The sequence below is a fragment of the Danio aesculapii genome, chromosome 11 (assembly GCF_903798145.1).
Source record: "Danio aesculapii chromosome 11, fDanAes4.1, whole genome shotgun sequence".
Classification (NCBI taxonomy): domain Eukaryota; kingdom Metazoa; phylum Chordata; class Actinopteri; order Cypriniformes; family Danionidae; genus Danio; species Danio aesculapii.
In genome coordinates this window covers 30251287-30270759 of record NC_079445.1, presented here as the reverse complement: position 1 = coordinate 30270759, position 19473 = coordinate 30251287, and the positions used below count along the sequence as shown (strand labels likewise).

The 19473-nt window shown below is 33.9% G+C and overlaps 1 protein-coding gene across 1 annotated transcript; it reads left to right on the top strand.

The window, feature by feature from the left end:
- Positions 1-3153: 3153 nt before the first annotated feature.
- On the top strand, positions 3154-18179 carry xk (X-linked Kx blood group (McLeod syndrome)). Its single transcript, XM_056468836.1, has 3 exons — positions 3154-3503; positions 7377-7639; positions 17066-18179. Exons 1-3 carry the CDS (start codon positions 3259-3261, stop codon positions 17869-17871), a joined length of 1314 nt encoding a protein of 437 aa, XP_056324811.1. The 5' UTR covers positions 3154-3258; the 3' UTR covers positions 17872-18179.
- Positions 18180-19473: the final 1294 nt, after the last annotated feature.

The window sequence follows — 19473 nt, the reverse complement described above, 5'->3', positions numbered from 1 at the left end:
TAGAGAAACATGAACAATATTTGTTTAACTGTTTGGGAATTTTCTGAAAATAGAATATTTGTAATGAAGTAATATGACCTTAAAATAAGATTATGGTCCAAGACCCCTGTAATAAGTCTAATGAACATTAATTTTGGGTACCTTAAGTGCTTTTCAGTTTCACACTTCAAAATGTCACGCATTTAGTAAGGTTGCTTTTTAGAAAAGTAATTAAACACTTGCTGTACAAATGAAGTGCTCATTAGCGCAATAAACCTATTACAGAGGAAAACAAACTAGCTTACTACAAATTGTACTGTTGAATTAAAGGAGGTAAGTCACAATTTGCACCTGAAAGCTGTGAGGAGGCTGATTCCTTCAAAGTTCCAGCTGAGCAATTCAGGCGAATTAGAATTGAGTTTTAGTTGGTTTTACTGCCTTAATAGCTACAATGCTTTAATCATGATTCAACGTTTAAAGAGGAGGGACATCTGATATTTGAGTTGAAACTACATAAATTGTGCAGAATAAGACAAAGCAACATACACTGACCAGGCACGTAGACGGGGGGATTCGGATGGTTCAAAAGACTCACCCCTCACTGAAAAAGGTCCAGAATTTGTCCCATACATAAGCTCATTTGTCCTATTTTGACTGCTATGCCATCATAAATTGTGAAAATAACCCATTGATAGAGGCTTTAAGATCAAGTGGAGTTATCTGTTGGCTGTTGTGACTACAGCTAATCAGTTTTGACCAATTCTAAAATTCTTTTTCATGAGTCCAACATCCAGCTTTGTAAGAAAACAAACAATCAGACATGAATGACGTCATCTTTACTGACTAACTGAATTGTTGTTAAATAGAGAAAATATTATACAAGTAACTTTTATTCAAAATCTTGGACCTTATTCTTGAAACAAAAAAATGACCAATAAAAAGCTGTGAAGCACCAAAAGCAGACTATATTAAATTAAATTGAATACTATTTTGTCCATTGTTATGCATGAATTTTCAACTTTCTTACAAGAGAGGCTAGAAAAACCACGAAGCTCTATTATTTATTATGTTTTCAAATGGCTAAATTTGAAGGTGCTGGCCAGGTTGTTATTTGTGTAATAAATGACAATAGACTATTTTCTTCTAAAAATATTGGATGTAATAAATTTGCATTTTAAAAATAAGTATTGTTTTCATGTTTCTTTATTCTGAATCTTTAGGAAATGTATTTGGTACATCGGAAAGTGTGGTTATGATGACCATCTGACAAGCTAATCTAGCTAAAAATAGTACTTAAAATATCACTAAAATGCAGCATTTAGATCTAATAATTAAATAGAAAATGAGGCGAATAACTGCAAAAAGGTCCACTTTTTGAGAAAAAAAGAACCACTCCTTTCACCAGGCTGCATTGGCCTGCTGACTGTACACATTTACCTGCAGGTTTATCCATAAGATGATAATCGACAACGGCAGTTTATCGTAAGAGATTAACACAGCCTTAACCACTTAGCCACAACACTCTACTATGTTTGATACTGATACCGCTGCAATACATGCAGAACACATTTGATATGACTCATCCAAGTGTTTTGTCTTTCAGTGTTCATGTCAGTGCCTAAAGCGCCCTCTGTCGGTAAGCATTTTGTATGCATGACTAACGTTGATGAGTAGCCACCTAAATAGTAGCTAGCCACACAACAATCCAATTGCCGTTGAAAAAAAATGTTGCTATCTAAAAAGAAATAATAATGCCCCTAAATTCAAGTGAATACAATTTTTTAGAAACTTATTAGTGATAGTAGGCTACACTTTAGCAGCAATTAACAAATTGTTTTCTGAATAGCTCATAATATTTAGAGAAGCAATGAGAAAATTAATTATTGAAGTAAATTACTGTTCTGTTTGTGTTCTTCTACTGCCTCTATAATCAGAGCCAGGGTTTTCAGTCAGACACTGACCCCCGAATAAGATCTTCCTTGTGAGAGACACACGTCCTACAATGAAAAAGGCACCTAAATATACCTATAGACGTTTTAAAGACTTAATTTATACTATGATGGAGGTGCTACATCTATATTATATCAATGATTATATCTAAATTATATCTATATTATATCAGTGGGTTTTTCCTCTTCCTTTTCTTATTTATTTTATAATTTGTTAATTAATCATTTTAATAAAAAATGCATCGATTACAGTATTTTTTCCTGTTTGTTAACATTAGTTAATGTAAATAATGTTGTTCATTGTTAGTTTATGTTAACTCTCAGTCATTAATTAATGTCAACAAGCATAAATTTGGATTTTAATAATGAATTGGTAAATGCTGTGTAAGTATTGTCCATTTTTAGCTCTTACTAAATACATTAACCATTAAAAACTCATTGTAAAATGTGACTTATTTTTTCACAAGAATTCAATTATTTTAATAAGTTTAATGTAATTTATTTAGGTTATGTATACTAATAGTGAACATTTGCTTATTTGGAACATGAACAACTGGCCCAATTCACAACAATATATCTGCATAAGTATCTCCAGTTCTCTTACAAGTCCATTATATTTTTCCAAATTATTGTACAAGTGAAAATTGGCATTTTCAGTGTTTAGTGAAGCTCAATAACTATGTTGTGCAAATCACATCTATGTTCTTTAGTGAGTTTGACAAGTGTGTTTTCTCATATGTAAAGTCCTGTGAAACAAAAGGCCAGGTTCGAACATTTCGATGATCCGAAAAAATGTACAAAAATATCATGTAAATAAGAATATTTCTGAAAAATATTTAGCTTACATGAAATTATACAAGTGCCAATAATTGCGTTGGAAATATTGGAAAAAGCAAAAGATACAGATTAAACAATAAACCATTTTTTTCACAGCCATCTTTGCTCCTATTTAACAAGGGTGTCAATAATAGGCTATAGGAGAGGGGAGGGCAATGGTAATCAACAAGAAAAGAAAGAAACGCTTTGCTATTTCCAAACTAGACATGAGGCCAATGCACATTTGAATCACTTTCTCAAGCACTGCGTCAGTCGTTTATAAATTTGCATTCGTAAATACGTAATGCGACGCTCTTGACTATACATTAGCAATGTTGGACGCCACTGTAAACATTGAGCTCGTTGCGTCCTCTACCGGTGAGACCCGGATTAGCGCCAGTCACCGCGCTGATCAGCTGTGCGAGTCTGCGGCTGGTGCTTTATGCGTCCGCCGTAACTTCAAAATGCAGGCTCAGGAGACCAGAGATCAGGAAACCAGCATGGTTGAGTGAGGATGAGACTGCCCAGCTCTGTCCTTGTGTCGGTCTCTTTGTTTACGGCCGAGACGACGGCGGCTCTGTATCTGAGCTCCACGTATCGCTCCGCAGGCGATCAGATTTGGCAGGGTTTCACGCTCCTCTTTACGCTGGTGCCATCAGTGCTGGTGCAGCTCACACTCATTTTTATTCACAGAGACCTGAGCAGAGACAGACCTCTAGTGCTGCTGCTTCATATCTTACAACTAGGTCCAATAATAAGGTAAGTGGCTAATGTGCTACTGTCTTCTACTTACAGTATCATTATGGGAGATATCCATCCGTCCATCCATCCATCCATCCTTCATAAAACGGATTGCCGTAGACACAAACACTGTCCATTGTAGCGAATAGCACATAACAAAGGGCTTTATTTTTCTTTTTTCCTCGCATGCGCAAGATAAACGGGCTGTATCTGTTAATGAATATTATTGATACGTGACGTTTAATTTATTGGTCGATTTTATGGTGGGATTTGCCAAAGGTTTCAGGGTTCATTGCTTCGCGTCTCCGGGTCTTTCTATAAAATGGGGGCATTTTCATTTTTGAAAATAAGGTGTTTTTAAGGTGTTAGTCTGTCAGGTGTAACATTCCACCAGACAAAAAAATAGATTAAATAATGAATTAAAAATAATAATAATTATTATATATAAGGGCTTCATTTTTAGTTCATTATTACAGCTTTATTTTTTATGGGCCATGTCATTGTACACAGAATTGAATGGTGCTATTTATATAAGCATACAGTTATCATGAATCAGTTGTTTACTGTAAATAGTAATAGTGGCAGCACTGTAAAAGGAGGACGGATTTCACATGGATGATGTCACTTTTATATTTAGTAAACAGTAATAGGGTCGATACATAACATCATAGGAACCAAAAGTTGTTGGTTGGGAGACAACCCATATCGTGTGTGTGTGTGTGTATACATATATACAGTGCTCAGCATATATAAGTACACCCCTCACAAATCTATCTTTTAAATTCATATTTATACAATATTATATTTGTGCATATACATTAGTTTAGTCAGTACTGAAGCCAAATCTGGAGCTTATCTAACAAAATAACTTACGATAACGGTCCAAAACTAGTACAGACAAATTTATACAGTATGTTATAGAAAAATTTGAAATACAAATTTCAAAAAGAGGAAAAATCAAGAGAAGCAATAATGGAAAATTTTAGTTGAAATTTCCTTGGTTGTAGTTTTATTTTTACAATATTTTGATTGAATTTAATTGTATTATCTTTCAATTTCTAAATATGTTCAGTGACTAAAATATTATTTTAATAAATATATCTGTTTAATAAATCTGTTTTGTTTAAATACATAATTGCAGTAATGGAAAAGGTAACCAAAAATACATTTCACATTTTAAAATGTAAAATAAAAATTTTATTTGTTTAAAAATCTTAGTAGATTTATTTTTGCGTTTGTATTACTTTTTCAGAGCAGTTAAAGAGATAGTTTGCCTAAAAATGAAAATGGACTAAATATTTACTCACCCTCAGATGGTTATAAACTTTATGAGTTTCTATTTTCTGTTGAACATAAAGGAAGATATTTTGAAGAAAGCTCAAAACTGGTAACCACTGACATCCATAGTAGCAAACAAAATACTACTGAAGTCAAAGGTTACAGGCTTTTAGCTTTCTTCAAAATAGCTTCCTTTGTGTTCAAAAGAAGAAAGAATCTCAGACAGGTTTAACAGAATTTTCAATTGCTGAACTATCCCTTTAAGAAATTATTTTTTTTGGTTGGAATTACCCTGATTTTCTCCAGTATTTAAAAATGCATGATTATACTTATACCTGAGTAATTATTTGGTGCAAAAAACTTCAGTCATGTTATTACGTTCCTAAAATAATACACTCTAAACCATTTTGTTTTCCATGCCACAAGGCATTTATAAATAATTTGTCCTCAAATGATCTAAATTTATCGCAATTGCTGTTATCGACAGCTTCCATTCCTGGCCTCAAAGTGAACTGTTCCAGCTCTATCAGTCCTTGCGTTTCTTTATTGACCGTATGCATAATTGAAGCATTAATGCTGCATTCTCTAACAGTACAGTTTAGCAATGCGACCTGTGCCAGCTCATTCAGATAAACCTCCAGCCCAGCGTGATTCATACATCATTCAGATGTTTATTTCATTGAGTTTGTGTGAATAGCCGGTGAAAGCTCTCTTGGCCTTCTTTTAACACATTCTCGTCCATCACATTATCATCAAGGTTGCCAACACGCTAATACTGTAAAATGGCAAGGCTGTCGCCAAGGTTTGGGATAGCAAATGCTTGTTTAAAATGTGGCACCTCTGCTTGTCCTGTGAGGGCTGGCGTCTGCATTTTAAATGAATGAGATGGACAGATCGCCCACTGAGGCCTTACAAAAGCTGTTCTCGAGTGAGCTGCAATAATGCAGGTGAGCTCTTACTGGATTGAGTGCAGTTCGCTGAGCACCCATGCATGGTCTGTTGCATCCAGGAGGATGGATATCATTGGCATTCAACAATTATTGGACACTACAGGGAAACTAGCGAGCCCTATTTACTAAAATGACAGCTTATAAGGGTAAGAATGTTTATTGACGGGCACTATTGAACACAGTTAATGATTTTTGTAAATTATTTAGTAAATTATTACAGTATTTAACTGTAATATGAACTGAATTTTACTGTAGAATAGTTATGCGTTACTGTATTTTAAAGTAGCATTGTGAAAATGACTGTAAAGCTGTATTAGAACAGTATTTTTGCTGTAATTTATTTACAGTAACCAGTGGTGTAGTCCTAAAAAAAAGGTGGTGTACTATTACCCGCCCAATCCAAATTTTAAAAGTAGGCAAAGAAACGATGAATGTCAATGTTTCTTTGATTCATTAGCTATATATATATATATATATATTATTTTGTTACATTTAAAAGTAGGAAATGTATATTTGATTTAAAAGTATTGTATTTATTTTTAAAAACTATACAACTATTTCATTTTTCATTTTTTTAAATTTTGGTTAGTAATAAAAAATAAAAAAATAAAATATGTTGCTACCTTCAAAAAACAAAACAAAAAAACATTTAAAGAATGTATAAAAGAACTTAAAAATAACATATTAAATTTTTTTATTTTGTTTTTTTAAGTCAATATACAGTATGCTGTTATTTAATCCATTACATTAAAATGTATATAACTTTTTATTTTATGGTAAAAATAACTGAGTCTATTTGTTGTTTCTTTAATTAAAAACAAAAAAAAACTCAAAGAACTGTTTTATTTTTTAATTTTTTTAATAATAAAAAATTCTACGACTATTGCTATCTTCAACTGTATTATAGAACTATTCTATTCATCATATTTTGTGCTTTCATTCATTAATTAATTCATTAATTAATTTTTCTTCAGCTTAGTCCCTTTTTTATCTGGGGTCACCTTATTCATCTGGGGTCACCTTATTTATCTGGGGTCACCACAGCGGAATCAACTGCCAACTATTTGAGCATATGTTTTACGCAGCGAATGGCCTTCCAGCCACAACCCAGTACTAAGAAACACCCTTACACACTCACCTATTCACACTCATACAGTTTACTATGGTCAATTTTCCATTCATTCATTAATTTTCCCTCGGCTTAGTCCCTATATTCATCAGGGTTCGCTACAGCGGAAATAACCGCCAACTTATCTCACATATGTTTAACAGGGTGGATGCCTTTCCAGCTACAACCCAGTGCTGGGTAACACCCAAACACTCTCACATGCACACTCAATGTGTCAATACCAACTGACCCAGCTGGGACTCGAACTAGTGACCTTCTTGCTGTGAGGGGACAGTGATAACCACTGAGCCACCGTGTCACTCATTTTGTGTCTTATAAAGTTTCATTTAATTTGACAAGGCATGAAACTATTTCATTATTCAAATTAGTAATATCTTCAATTTTACTTTGACTATAATATATATATATATATATAAAACAAATAATCCACATTAAAAAACGTGTATGAACAAGGAACATGTATTTTTTAAATCTGTGGCACAAAAAAAATGTATTTCAAATAACTAAAGCCAGATTTATTCCTCTCTACCGTAGGTGCCTGGATGCCTTCTGTATCTATGGCAGTGCAGGAAAGGTGGAGGAGCCGTATGTCACCATCACCCGTAAAAAGCAGATGCCCCGCGAAGGACAGACGGAGGAGGTGGAGCAGGAAGTGGGACAGGCAGAGGGGAAGTTAGTGACCCACAGAGCCGCTTTCGCCAGGACCTCTGTCATACAGGCCTTTCTGGGCTCTGCACCTCAACTCACACTGCAGCTCTACATCTGTGTGCTCCAGAAAAAACTTTCCATAGGCCGAGGTGAGAAAATCACACACAATGAGCAATAGGGCTGCATAGTATATTCTTTCAGCATGAACAGCGCAACACCGCAAGTGTAAAATAGTGGGTAGAACTTTACAATAAGGTTGTATTAGTTCATGTTATTTAATGTATTTACAAACATGAATGAACAATACATTTATTGCAGTATTCGGTCATGTTAGGTAATGAAAATACAGTTGTTAATTGTTTGTTCATGTTAACTCACAGTGCATTGACTACTGTTAACAAGCATGAATTTGGATGTTAATAATGCATTATTAAATGTTGAACTATGATTAATAAATGCTTTACAAGTATTGCTTTACAAGTCTTTATTAGTTCACGTTAGTAAATACCTTAACTAATCAAACCTTATTGTAAAGTGTGATCAAATGGTGATTATAGTTGACCAGGCACCACAGTTCACAGTTTACAATAATTGAATGGAGGTTTATCATTTGCATGTGTTTCATCAAGCAAATTGAAAGTATTTGGACACAAGAAATTTTAATTATTCTATTGCAAAGACATACAATTCACAACATCAGTAAACATTTGTCATTTATACAGCTTTTCCAGTTTAAATTCTCTAATCAGGGATAAAAGAAGAAACTCAAATGTCTTCATGACAGTAACAGAACAACATATCCCTTCGCATTATCAGCATATCCCTTTGCATCTAAATGGGATGTGGAAGCAATATTTACAGTAAAACTCAATCAAGTGCTATAGCAAAACGACATGGGAGTAATGCACTCAATCCATTTAGACCAAATGTCAACAATTGTACCTTTTTGGTTATGCACACAGTATGTCATTTTCTCCAGAATGAATATGTTTCAAAAAACATCAACCCAATATTGCGTTTGTGGTGGATTAGGTTTATACCAGCATCTAGTAATAGCTTTTTTACTTGAAGCAAGGATGACTCTATATTTGTTTTTCCTTTCCAAGAAATCCATTGACAGCTTAGCCAAATATAGTACTTCAAAGCTGAAATCCATTGAAGTATTTAAGATTTTTTTTTAAATGTTATGCATAATGTTTGTAGCTTTAACAATAACATTATTTATGCAATGAAAAGATCATGCTATCCTACATTTGATTATACTACAGGGCTGTAAAAAATAAAGATAAAAAGATATGAACTATTTTTGTCATTGTAGTGATTCAACGAAATGTAATTTGTAGCTCTCAGAGACCAAATACAAGAGTAAACAAATTAATAAACTAAAAACTAAACACAAGATAAGTGCACTAAAGTATAATTAATATAATAACACCATCCTGATTTAAAGTGTTTGGTGCAGTAAAATGTATATAAAACTATATGTTGAATGCTAGATTCTGATTGGATAATATGTATTCTAAGGTGTGCCATTATTTTCAGATAAATGCACAGCTAAAGTAGTCAAAGGCAGGCTTTGACCAGTTCCATATCGCTACGCTGAACAACCGATACGGTATTTATTCATCTTTGTTAATGTTAGTAAATGGTATTTAAGTTAAATAACGTTAGTTCATGTTAACTCACTGTGCATTAACTAATGTTAACAACCACAACTTTGGATTTTAAAAATGCATTGGTTAATGTTGAACTATAATTAACAAATTCCTTACAAGATTATTCATACTTAGTTAATGTTAGTAAATACATTAACTAATGGGGAATTATTCTAAAGTGTTGCCCAACAGTCTTTGGATGGGAAAACTAATCCAACACACAGGAGCAGATTGAGGGCAAAACTGACAAATTTCTTTAAAAACAACATGAACAATGTGGATGTCATAACCATAACATAATAATTGATTCCAGCCCATTAAATTATAGGAAAACAATGCACACCCAAGATGTAAAGGCCACAATGCTAATCTCATGTGTGGGTTATTTTCCAAAAATTACATGGCCTGTAATCATTTATTCATTTCTTATTCAATTTGTGTACTTGAATACTACTAGACTACACAGAAAACCACCAGGCACTGTTTAATGCCTTTGTAATTTTCTTCTCTTGTATTTATCTATCCTTGTCATTTGTTTATTTTATATTAACAGTAGAAGTCACTAGCAAAACCACCCCAAATCTAATCTAAAATTACTAATTCTTTCAAAAAAGAGCTGTTCAATCATCTGGTCAACTTGTATTCATATATAATCAACAAACTATATATCGAAATGTAAGTATTTTACAATACCATGCATCCCCACAATGAACAAAATATTAAGTTCATTCTGACTCAGCTCATATAAAGTGCTTTAGGCGACCGACTGGTGGATAAAGGCTCTTAGAGAGACAGAAAGCTTAGTGCTGTAGTGTAATTTGGTTTATAGAGTGCATTAGTGCCTGTTCACTTGTTCAGTGCCGCTGGTTCAGGAAGTATTTTATTAATTTTTCCTATAGGGGTTTAAAAAGATCTTTTTGAAACAAAGAGGTCAATCATCAAATTAAAATCTTTGATTTGACGCAATGAAGCATATAAAAATTGGACAAAAACACAAAGAGACATGACTATCTCAACATAAACTCATTTTAAATATGTAGCCTTATATACATTTCTGGAGATCGCAAATTATGTAGCCAGAAGTACGTATGACGGCATTTCATCTTCAAAACAAACGCTACGAGGCGTTCCTTTTTGTGCTTACCGCTGTGTCCAGTTAGCTCAACATGTATGTCGGCGGACTTGAGACACAGAGAGGAGTTGACCACGATGATAGCGTTCGAGTCTGGCAAAGAACGGTTCCAGAAAGCAGGTAAAACAAAAACAGAAGCCAAAAAGTAAAATAAACAAGTAATTAACAGGGTGAGAATGTGTTAAAATATAAAAACGTGGGAAAAAACTGTCTTTTTTGACAGATTGCTATTGCAAACTGTCGGTTGTGTTTAGGGAAGTGGGAGGGCAGGTCAATCTTTGCTTTTGAAAACACTATTGGTTGGGTTTAGGGAAGGAAGTCAGTCAGTCAGTCAGTCGACAGTGGCCTCTGGTGAATTTACCCGATAACAGCAGGCGCGAATGGCACTCGTGAGAAAAATATGAGATCTGAAAAAGCGTACACAGTGGCCTCTAATGGATTCACGAAAACAAAAACTGCAAAAAACAAAACAAAAACTTAGCTCTTGGGATGTATTTGGCACCCTCCAGAAATTTATATAGCGGTACGTTTTCAGGATGAGCTTGGTTTGGACTATCTACTTGTCAACTTAAGTACAGTCTCCCGAAGCACAGAGAATGACACAGTAAAATAAAAAATTTATGCAGAAATAAACATATTAATTTAAAGTAGTTGCTTGTATCTAGAAACATTGGCTGCATTTGAAAGTCACTTTGCAACCACTAAAAATGACATTGTATTAATGTGGATAGTATGAATATAGCTACCATGTTGTCATACTGATAATCAAAACAAATTTAGACATACTGCTTTTCTAACATACTGTTTCTACTATATAGTACCAAAGTATGCGATTGTGGTCAAAGTACATACTGTACAAATATAAGTATTTTGAGAGCACAGACATGCTTATATCATTCACAGTGCATCATGGCAGTGGGTGAAGCTTAAGAGCTATTTTGGCACACTTTCTGATTGGTAAAATGTTCTGTACAGCATCATAGGTAGTTTTTCTGCACAAATTCCACTATTAAACATGATTGTTTTTTAAATAAGTTGAAGAAAATGAATCGATTTGAGCTAGCACAAAACATTTCCAAAATAAAATTATAAATGAACTTCTTAAATCAAAGTTCAAAGTTTCTAGAGCGTGACTAAGTCTCATGCTTTGTTTTCATTCAGTTGTCTTGCTTGGAGAAGTACAGCTCTCAAAGTGGAGCATTGCAGGCTTATGAGCTTATAAGTTCCTCTGTTAATGAGTTTTGTTATCGCCTGCATTCTCCATCACATCTGTAAAGTGTTAAATGTCAAAGAGCAATTAGTTTTTATGTAATTGAGGAATGTCACGTTTCCACCCAATAACTGTGGTTGTTTAAGCATATTCTCCATGTTTCCTCCATAGAGTAATCTTTCTGTAAGTCTTGTAAACATGGGAAGTACTTCTCATGTCGCTCATCTAAATTTATCAGGCTCCCGTCATTGGCACATTCTACACACACGGTTGAGTTACGACTTGTGCCTCTGAAATGACTTCTGCGTCTCTACTTATCTACGGCCTCTCGTTATCTTGTGGACACACGCCGTTTCTGAGAACAGTAGCTAAAATAGATGGCGTGTTTTCAGACAATATGAGTCGGGCTCAACAGACAAATGATGTGGAAGCTGAAGCACAGATACAATAATTTAATTAAATACCCAGAAATGTTACACAGCATAAAAAAAGTCACTGACAGTAAATAATAAACATGTGCTGTCAATGTGAAGTGAGACTACAGTACACTGCATTTTATTTTAACTAGTAAAGTTTTTAGGATTTTTATTATCAGTGTTTAATTTTTAAACCTGTAATTAACCAAAATGTAAGCATTTCAGTTTATATAATCTATTAAGCAGCATATACTGCCAATATATAGTGGGTTAATTAATATTAATAATATAATTATTATTATCATCACTATTATAAACCCTCTATCTGTCACCTTTCCAAGAATGGGACATTTTTCAGTTATTAAAAAAATTAATAAATATAAAACTATTATTAAATAGTAAAATATAAAAGTTATATTATGACAAACTATGTATAATATTCTTATATCTTGTTTTCAAGTGTGAACTCAAAAATTTGGGTGACCGTGGTAAAATTTACGCTGCTATTCTAAACCAATAGTTGAAACCAGAAAGCTTGTTGGATGGCGTGTTTAAATCAATTATTTATCTGTTTCTATTATAATTTTTCGGACTCCATTACAGTTGTTTAACCTGTTTAAATATACAGAGCATGGAACATGCTAACATACAGGGGTGCGTTTCCAAAAACATTTTTCCAACATTTAAACTTGGAATGCTTTTAAAAAAAAGCATTAAAGTCATCTCTCTTACGTGTAATTTGCTTTCCAAGTATTTTTTTATAGTTTAATTTTAGCGATCTTCATATTGACAATTGCGTTCCCTTCGCAGTACGCTTTAAAAACATTTATGCCATTTTGAACGCAGCCGTGGCTCATGACGAAAGCTATAGGTGACCTATTATTTAAAAGCGGAATTTACTTCACGTCTCCAAAGCTTGTGTAAAGAAAAATATTTAGCATACGTTAATGCTTTTAATTTTTAGGTTATTTATTAAGAAATGTATCTGTACTGTATACGACATGGGCATTAACATTTCTGCAATGGTTTGAATGTGTCAGACACATAAGGCTTTTACAAAAAAAAAAAATACAAGATCCTACTTAATATTAATAATAATAATAATAATAATAATAATAATTATTATTATTATTATTATTATTATTATTATTATTATTATTATTAGGTAGGATATTTTTTCATTTCTTAATAAATTGCCTACTGTAAATTACAACCATTGACGATTTATATGATATAAATATGAGATTAAAATAGGCGTTAGCTAAGTGGTTTTATGTTGTAGCATAGAATATGGAATATTGTCAATAATATTTGTAAAGGAAACATTGGCCCTATATGTGCTGTTTATATATATTCCAATTAATATGGAAAACGAGTGCATGTTTTTATCAAAACCATTTTTTTAAATGCGTGTGTGTGTGTGTGTAAAATAGAATTTGCTCAAAAAATAATGTGGTTTTTCTTTAAAGAAGTTGCTACTCCTCCCTGTTTAGAGCGGCATTATGGACATTTTACGTTATAACTAACCTGGTTCAAACAACAGATCTGCAACAGAGAAACTACGGTTTTGGGAAACACTCACTGTAGTTCAGCCGCGAGTCGTTGTTTGGGAAACGCAGCCCACTACTGTATAGAGAAACTTACTTTGAAACGGCTTTTGTTAGCATATGAGGCTACCCACTGGGAGAAGGAGGGTTAAAGGCATTCTCCCAGATCAACAGTTACCTTTCCTCTTTATAACCTGAGCAAAGCATTGTCAAACATGAGTGAAATACCAACCCCCAAAACCAGCTAAAGATGAAAGCAAAGTCGAGGACATAAAGTGGGGGAGAAGTACATTAACATACTCTTCTCTCCTATCATCCTCAGGCCATGACTAAACAATCGTAAACAGATTGTACATTAAAATATATTAATATCTCTATTGGGTTCATCATTACAATGCTGAAGTTGTGAACTGCCATATTACATCAAACATGGTAATGTTAAATCAAAGATCACAAGAAGATGAATTGTGTATGGTCAGAAGAAGCACATGGTTACTGTAAGACAAATGGCAGAAAAGTGTATTGGAGCTGTGAGAAACTCCACCAGAAAGACTCATCCTGGGCTTGGAATGTCCCAGCAGTCCTTCATTAGCATAGAAGGGATAATATTTAATATTTTCTCAGCTTACACTCTCAGAAATAAAGGTACGCGAGCTGTCACTGGGGTGGTACCTTTTCAAAAGGGACACATTTGTACTTAAATGGTCCATATTGGTACTCTTAAAGTATATATTAGTACCTAATAATTTTAAGAGGAACACTTTTATACTTTTTAGGTACTAATATGTGTCCTTGAGGTATTAATATGGACCTTTTAGGTACAAATTTGTATCTTTTGAAAAGGTACCACCCCAGTGACAGCTCGCGTACCTTTATTTCTGAGAGTGTACACACACTCATATATGTCAAATATGTTTGCTGCTTGATCAAACAACTTATTTAAAATGAGCTGAAACAACACAATTATTATTGTTTTATTATTCAGCCTAATTGTTTTATGTTTAATCAACTTGAAATGGGAAACCATTAGGTTAACTTAATCGATTTGAGTTGGGACAACATGAAAGGATTGTGTAGAACCCAGGGTTTTTTACAGTGCAGTTAAGGGTTTAATAATAATATTAGTAGTCGTAATATTTATTATGGGACTTTAACAGTTCAAAACGTATTTAAAAGTAAAACCTGTTTCATATTATAAATTTAAATAAAATAAAAAGTGTATTATAATACAACAAACCAGTCTTTTTTGCACTGAATATACTGTATGAGAGCAGCTGAAAGCACTTGCTTGTTATTTGTTTTAGTGCCATTTCTTTCTCCACACCATCAACTATCATTGCCCTGAATATTAGGAAGGATTTATAGACTGTGCCTTGCAGATTTGTTGTCATCTGCTCTGCGTGAGGAATGTGTTTGAAGCCTTGCAGTCTGTCCTTGAAAGCAACATTGCAGATGGAAGATGATAATGGACAGTGAATCAGTCTGACCCTGTTAACCACGAGGCGCAGACTAATGAAACGGTGACTGACTTTAGATCAGATGGAAGGCTGAAAGAGGCCATATGTTTGCACGGCTGGTGGATTCAGGCCTTCAGGGTGTCTGCTTTTGTTATCTTTTATTACTGAACAACAAAAGTAAACAAAACAGTAAATTATGTAACGATATGCCAACATAGCCATTATGTTATCAGGAGGACCAAACTAACTGAAATGAAAAATAAATAATGCAGTGATATGAAAATAAACAAAGGAATAAATTATTGACTAAAACTAATACAACTATTTTTGGTAGCACTTTATTTTGATGGTCCATTTGAGTATTAGCAGACTGTCTGCTTAATATCCGCTGTAACTTAAAAATTCAACAAACGGACCATCAAAATAAAGTGTGACCCTATTTTTTATTTATATTTTTTGTATTCTTTCTGTATTTTTAATTGATGATTTTATGTTATTTTTTGTATGCTTTCATGTTTTTCATATTTTGATATTTTTATTTATTGATAATTGTATTGATAATTGAATTCATATTTAATCCTACATTTATTTAATTATAAAAGGTAGTCTTGCAGCTGTGTATTACTTTTCTCCTTATTTAATTTCAGCTCAATATTAATTTATTTGTTTAATCTTCCATTGATGATTTTATTTAAATTTCTTTGTTTATTTTATATTAATTTATTTACATAGTCCCACATTTATTAATATATACATTCAGCCCTAAATAATAATAATAATTGAATTGATTTGAACTAAAATTGAATATTATTTTCCACTTTATTTTTTTTCTGTATTTCTTTTAATTTGTATTACATAAGGGATGATTTAATTAATTTTATTTATGGATGCATTTATTTTTATATTTATTTATTTCCAAAATTATTACATCTAATAGAAGCCATTCTTTTTTATTTAGTCCTGCATTTACTTTCATTAGGGATGCTCATTTCGGTTCAATTTCCCAACAGACAGTCGTCGCTCATTAACCGAATATTAACCATTAACATAACAGATAAATAAATAAATAAATAAATAAATAAATAAATAAATAAATAAATAAATAATTGATGTGTCTATTTTGTGTCTAACACATTAAACAGGCCTATTGCGTTTTAAAATATTGATTCATAGCTTAGAACATCTTAACAACAGAACAGTCAAATCTTGGTGCTCCTGTAGTGTTTCCAACAGCATAGAAAAAAAAAATTAAATAAAAAGAATAACTTTAATAGTCATTTAAATACCTTTACTCAACGATCTGCACTACGAAACTTTGTGAAATTATTTTTGAATGTCTGTTCTGTGAAATTAGCTAAAAAAAAGTTTTTTTCATTGTTTTTTCACTTTATCAGGCTGTATCTTAAAATAGAACAGTGCGTCTCAAACTTATTTTGCCAGATGGGGTCACAAATTTTTAACTGTTTAACTCAGTGTTTCCCAACCCTGTTCCTGGAGGCACACCAACAGTTCATGTTTTGGATGTCTCCCTCATCTGACCCATTAACTTCAGGTTTTGGAGTCTCTTCTAATGCAGAGTTTCCCAACCCTGTCCCTGAAGGCACGCTAACAGTACACATTTTCATCCTCTCCCTAATCAAACACACCAGAAACAACTCATCAGAACATTAGAAGAGACTCCAAAACCTGAAGTTAATGGGTCAGATGAGGGAGACATCCAAAACATGAACTGTTGGTGTGCCTCCAGGAACAGGGTTGGGAAACCCTGGTTTAACTGATATCATTAATGGGTTAAAAATCCATCCTTTCGGTTAATGGTTAAACAGTTAATAGCATCTCTAGTTTGCATATTACTTTTTTATTGATAATTTCCTTTCTTTATTTTACACTTTGCTTTTCTAATTTTTTAATTTTACTTTCTAAATTAATTTATTTACTTTTTTTCTGAATGCAGCATAAAAATGACACAAAGTCATTTAAAAAAAACGACTGACTGATTTAATCCAGTCATTCATTTTAGTTCCTGGATTTTTGTCCCCTCCATATATGCAGTAAACTGTTTAAACTCATCACTAATCTAATCTCAGTTTATTCTAGCCACAAACTATGTTTGTATCATCTTCACCATGATCATGTTTACTCTTTTCTCTCCCCTCAGGCACACTGATGGTCATCTCTCTTCTCTCCATTGTATACGGAGCCTTACGCTGCAATATCCTCGCTATAAAGATACGCTACGATGACTATGAAGTCTCTGTGCGTCCACTGGCGTACATGTGTGTGTTCCTGTGGCGTGGGTTCGAGATTGCCACTCGTGTGGTTGTCCTGGTCCTCTTCAGCTCTGTGCTGAAGGTATGGGTGTTTCCGGTGGTGTCAGCCAACTTCATCCTCTTTTTTCTTCACCCGTGGGCCCTTTTCTGGAGCAGCCGATCTCCATTTCCAGAGAACATTGAAAAAACATTGACCCGAGTGGGAACCACCATCGTCCTCTGCATGCTGACCTTTCTGTACGCCGGCATTAACGTGTTCTGCTGGTCCGCCGTACAGCTCAGATTGGACGACCCGGATCTGATCGACAAGGGTCAGGCTTGGAGGAGGTTAGCTGTGTATTATTCTCTTCGTTTTGTTGAAAACACAGGCCTGACTTTGATGTGGTATATCCACCAGACTGAGTTCTACAATTGGGTGGATGCACCAGTGTTAGAAGTATTGCTGCTGTTGGGTTATGGCACAGCGGTGTTCTTCATGTTGCTCTTTTACCAGTTCTGCCACCCTTGTAGGCAACTGTTCTCCTCCAGTCCGGCGCAGGGCTTCTGGGAATGTTGCGGATCTCTCTGTATGCTCCGTGGGACTCTTTCTCAGCCCGGTTCCATGAGGAGCAAGCCACCAGGGAAAGAGACCGGCGATGATCCGGTCTGTGTTACCAAAGGAGACATGACACAGAGTCTGTGCGGTGCCGTGTGAGGAAAGCACAACTTCAAAGGGGAGTTCAGCACAAAACATGGAAATCAACGTTGAACACCAAAAGAAGATGTTATGAAAAATGTTGGAAACTGTGTGCCAAAATTGGGAAAAACAATGGAAATCAATGACTACCTGTTTTCAACTTTCTTCAAAATATCTTCTTTTGTGTTTGAAACAAGTGAATGGTGAGAAAATGATGACAGTTTTTATTTATTTTGGGTGAATTAACCCTTTTAAAGTAAGGGACACCTAAAATTAGAACCCATAATATATTGCTTAATGATCAAAATATAAATTAAGATATTTTTGAGCAAACCTTGTAGGTTGTAGACACTCTACATTGAAAAAAGATTAATTATATTTACTCATTTTTTAAGGTAAGTGGTTGTAAACAATTTATATGGGCTGACTTTAAACAAATAAATTAATTTAGTACTGTTCAACTTAATTTGTTTGTTTAAATTCAGCCCATATAAATTGTTCGCAACCAGTTACCTTAATAAAATGAGTAAATCCAATGAATCATTTGTTTTTCAGTGATCAGAAATGAAGTAATGCTATTTTGGATCAGCATAAGGGTGAGTAAATGTTGACAGAATTATAGTTGTGGGTGAACTGTCCATTTAAACACATTGTCATGAAGTACCCTTTAAGGATTGAAAGGAAGAATTAAAAATAAAAAGTTGAATTTCTGCCTTTGATACTTAATGCAGGAATGTAAGAGGCAGTGTTTGTGGAACTTTTTTCTCTTGTTTGGTTTACAAGGCAAATGAGCCAGCATGGTACACTGACATGCATGTGAAAATCCCTGTTGAGATGAACCCGCTGCTTTGGTCGTGTGACGTGGAATCGCTTTGTTTGTTTCCCATTTGGTGTTGGTTTGATTAATGTTACAGCTTCTAAGCTCTCTGTGTCTGCATTATTTAAAGCCGATCATTTAAAAGATTGTATTTGCTACAGTTTATAAGCTTTCGTTGATTTTTTTCCGTCACCTTAAGGGCATTGCTTTCTGAAAACTGTTTGACAACCTCTCAGGTTCATTAATACTTTTCATTTAATTTGTCTTATGTTCTATTTGTTTAAATTGGTCTTAATCTGTTCATACTCGGAAAGTGAAAATAGTAAGAATGTGGAATTAATTCTGACTGGTCATATGATAATGTCCTATCATATGATAATAACATATGGCCTAAATTCATGGGATTACTTAAAAATGCTTTCAAAATTGACAGATAATAAGAATTACTGCCGGGTTGCCAGGACCTTCAAAATCCTGCAAAGAGTTTTTAATTAAATGATTGTTTTTCCTTTCCTTTGTTTACACTCCTACTTTGCATTGGTCTCATGTAAAGACCTCTTTTGCACATTATTCTAATTTTTTTCCTACAAATAGTAAAAATTTAATTCATGTCATAGAGGGCAGAAGATGATTGTGTCCTTTGCTGCCCCCCTGTGGGGAGTTTAATAGTGATGAGGGTCTGGAAACTCCCTCAAAACATGTCCATAAGCACTGTATAAAGCACATCACTGCTTTTGAAATGTGCAACTGTCAGCAAAACCATAATACAGAATAAAGGAGAATGTTATTTTGTCCATGATGGT

Coding starts and splice junctions, on each gene's coding strand:
- xk (XM_056468836.1), top strand. CDS start 3,259: ATGAGACTGCCCAGCTCTGTCCTTGTGTCGGTCTCTTTGTTTACGGCC. Junction 3,504..7,376: donor CAACTAGGTCCAATAATAAG/GTAAGTGGCTAA, acceptor TCTCTACCGTAG/GTGCCTGGATGCCTTCTGTA. Junction 7,640..17,065: donor AAAACTTTCCATAGGCCGAG/GTGAGAAAATCA, acceptor CTCTCCCCTCAG/GCACACTGATGGTCATCTCT.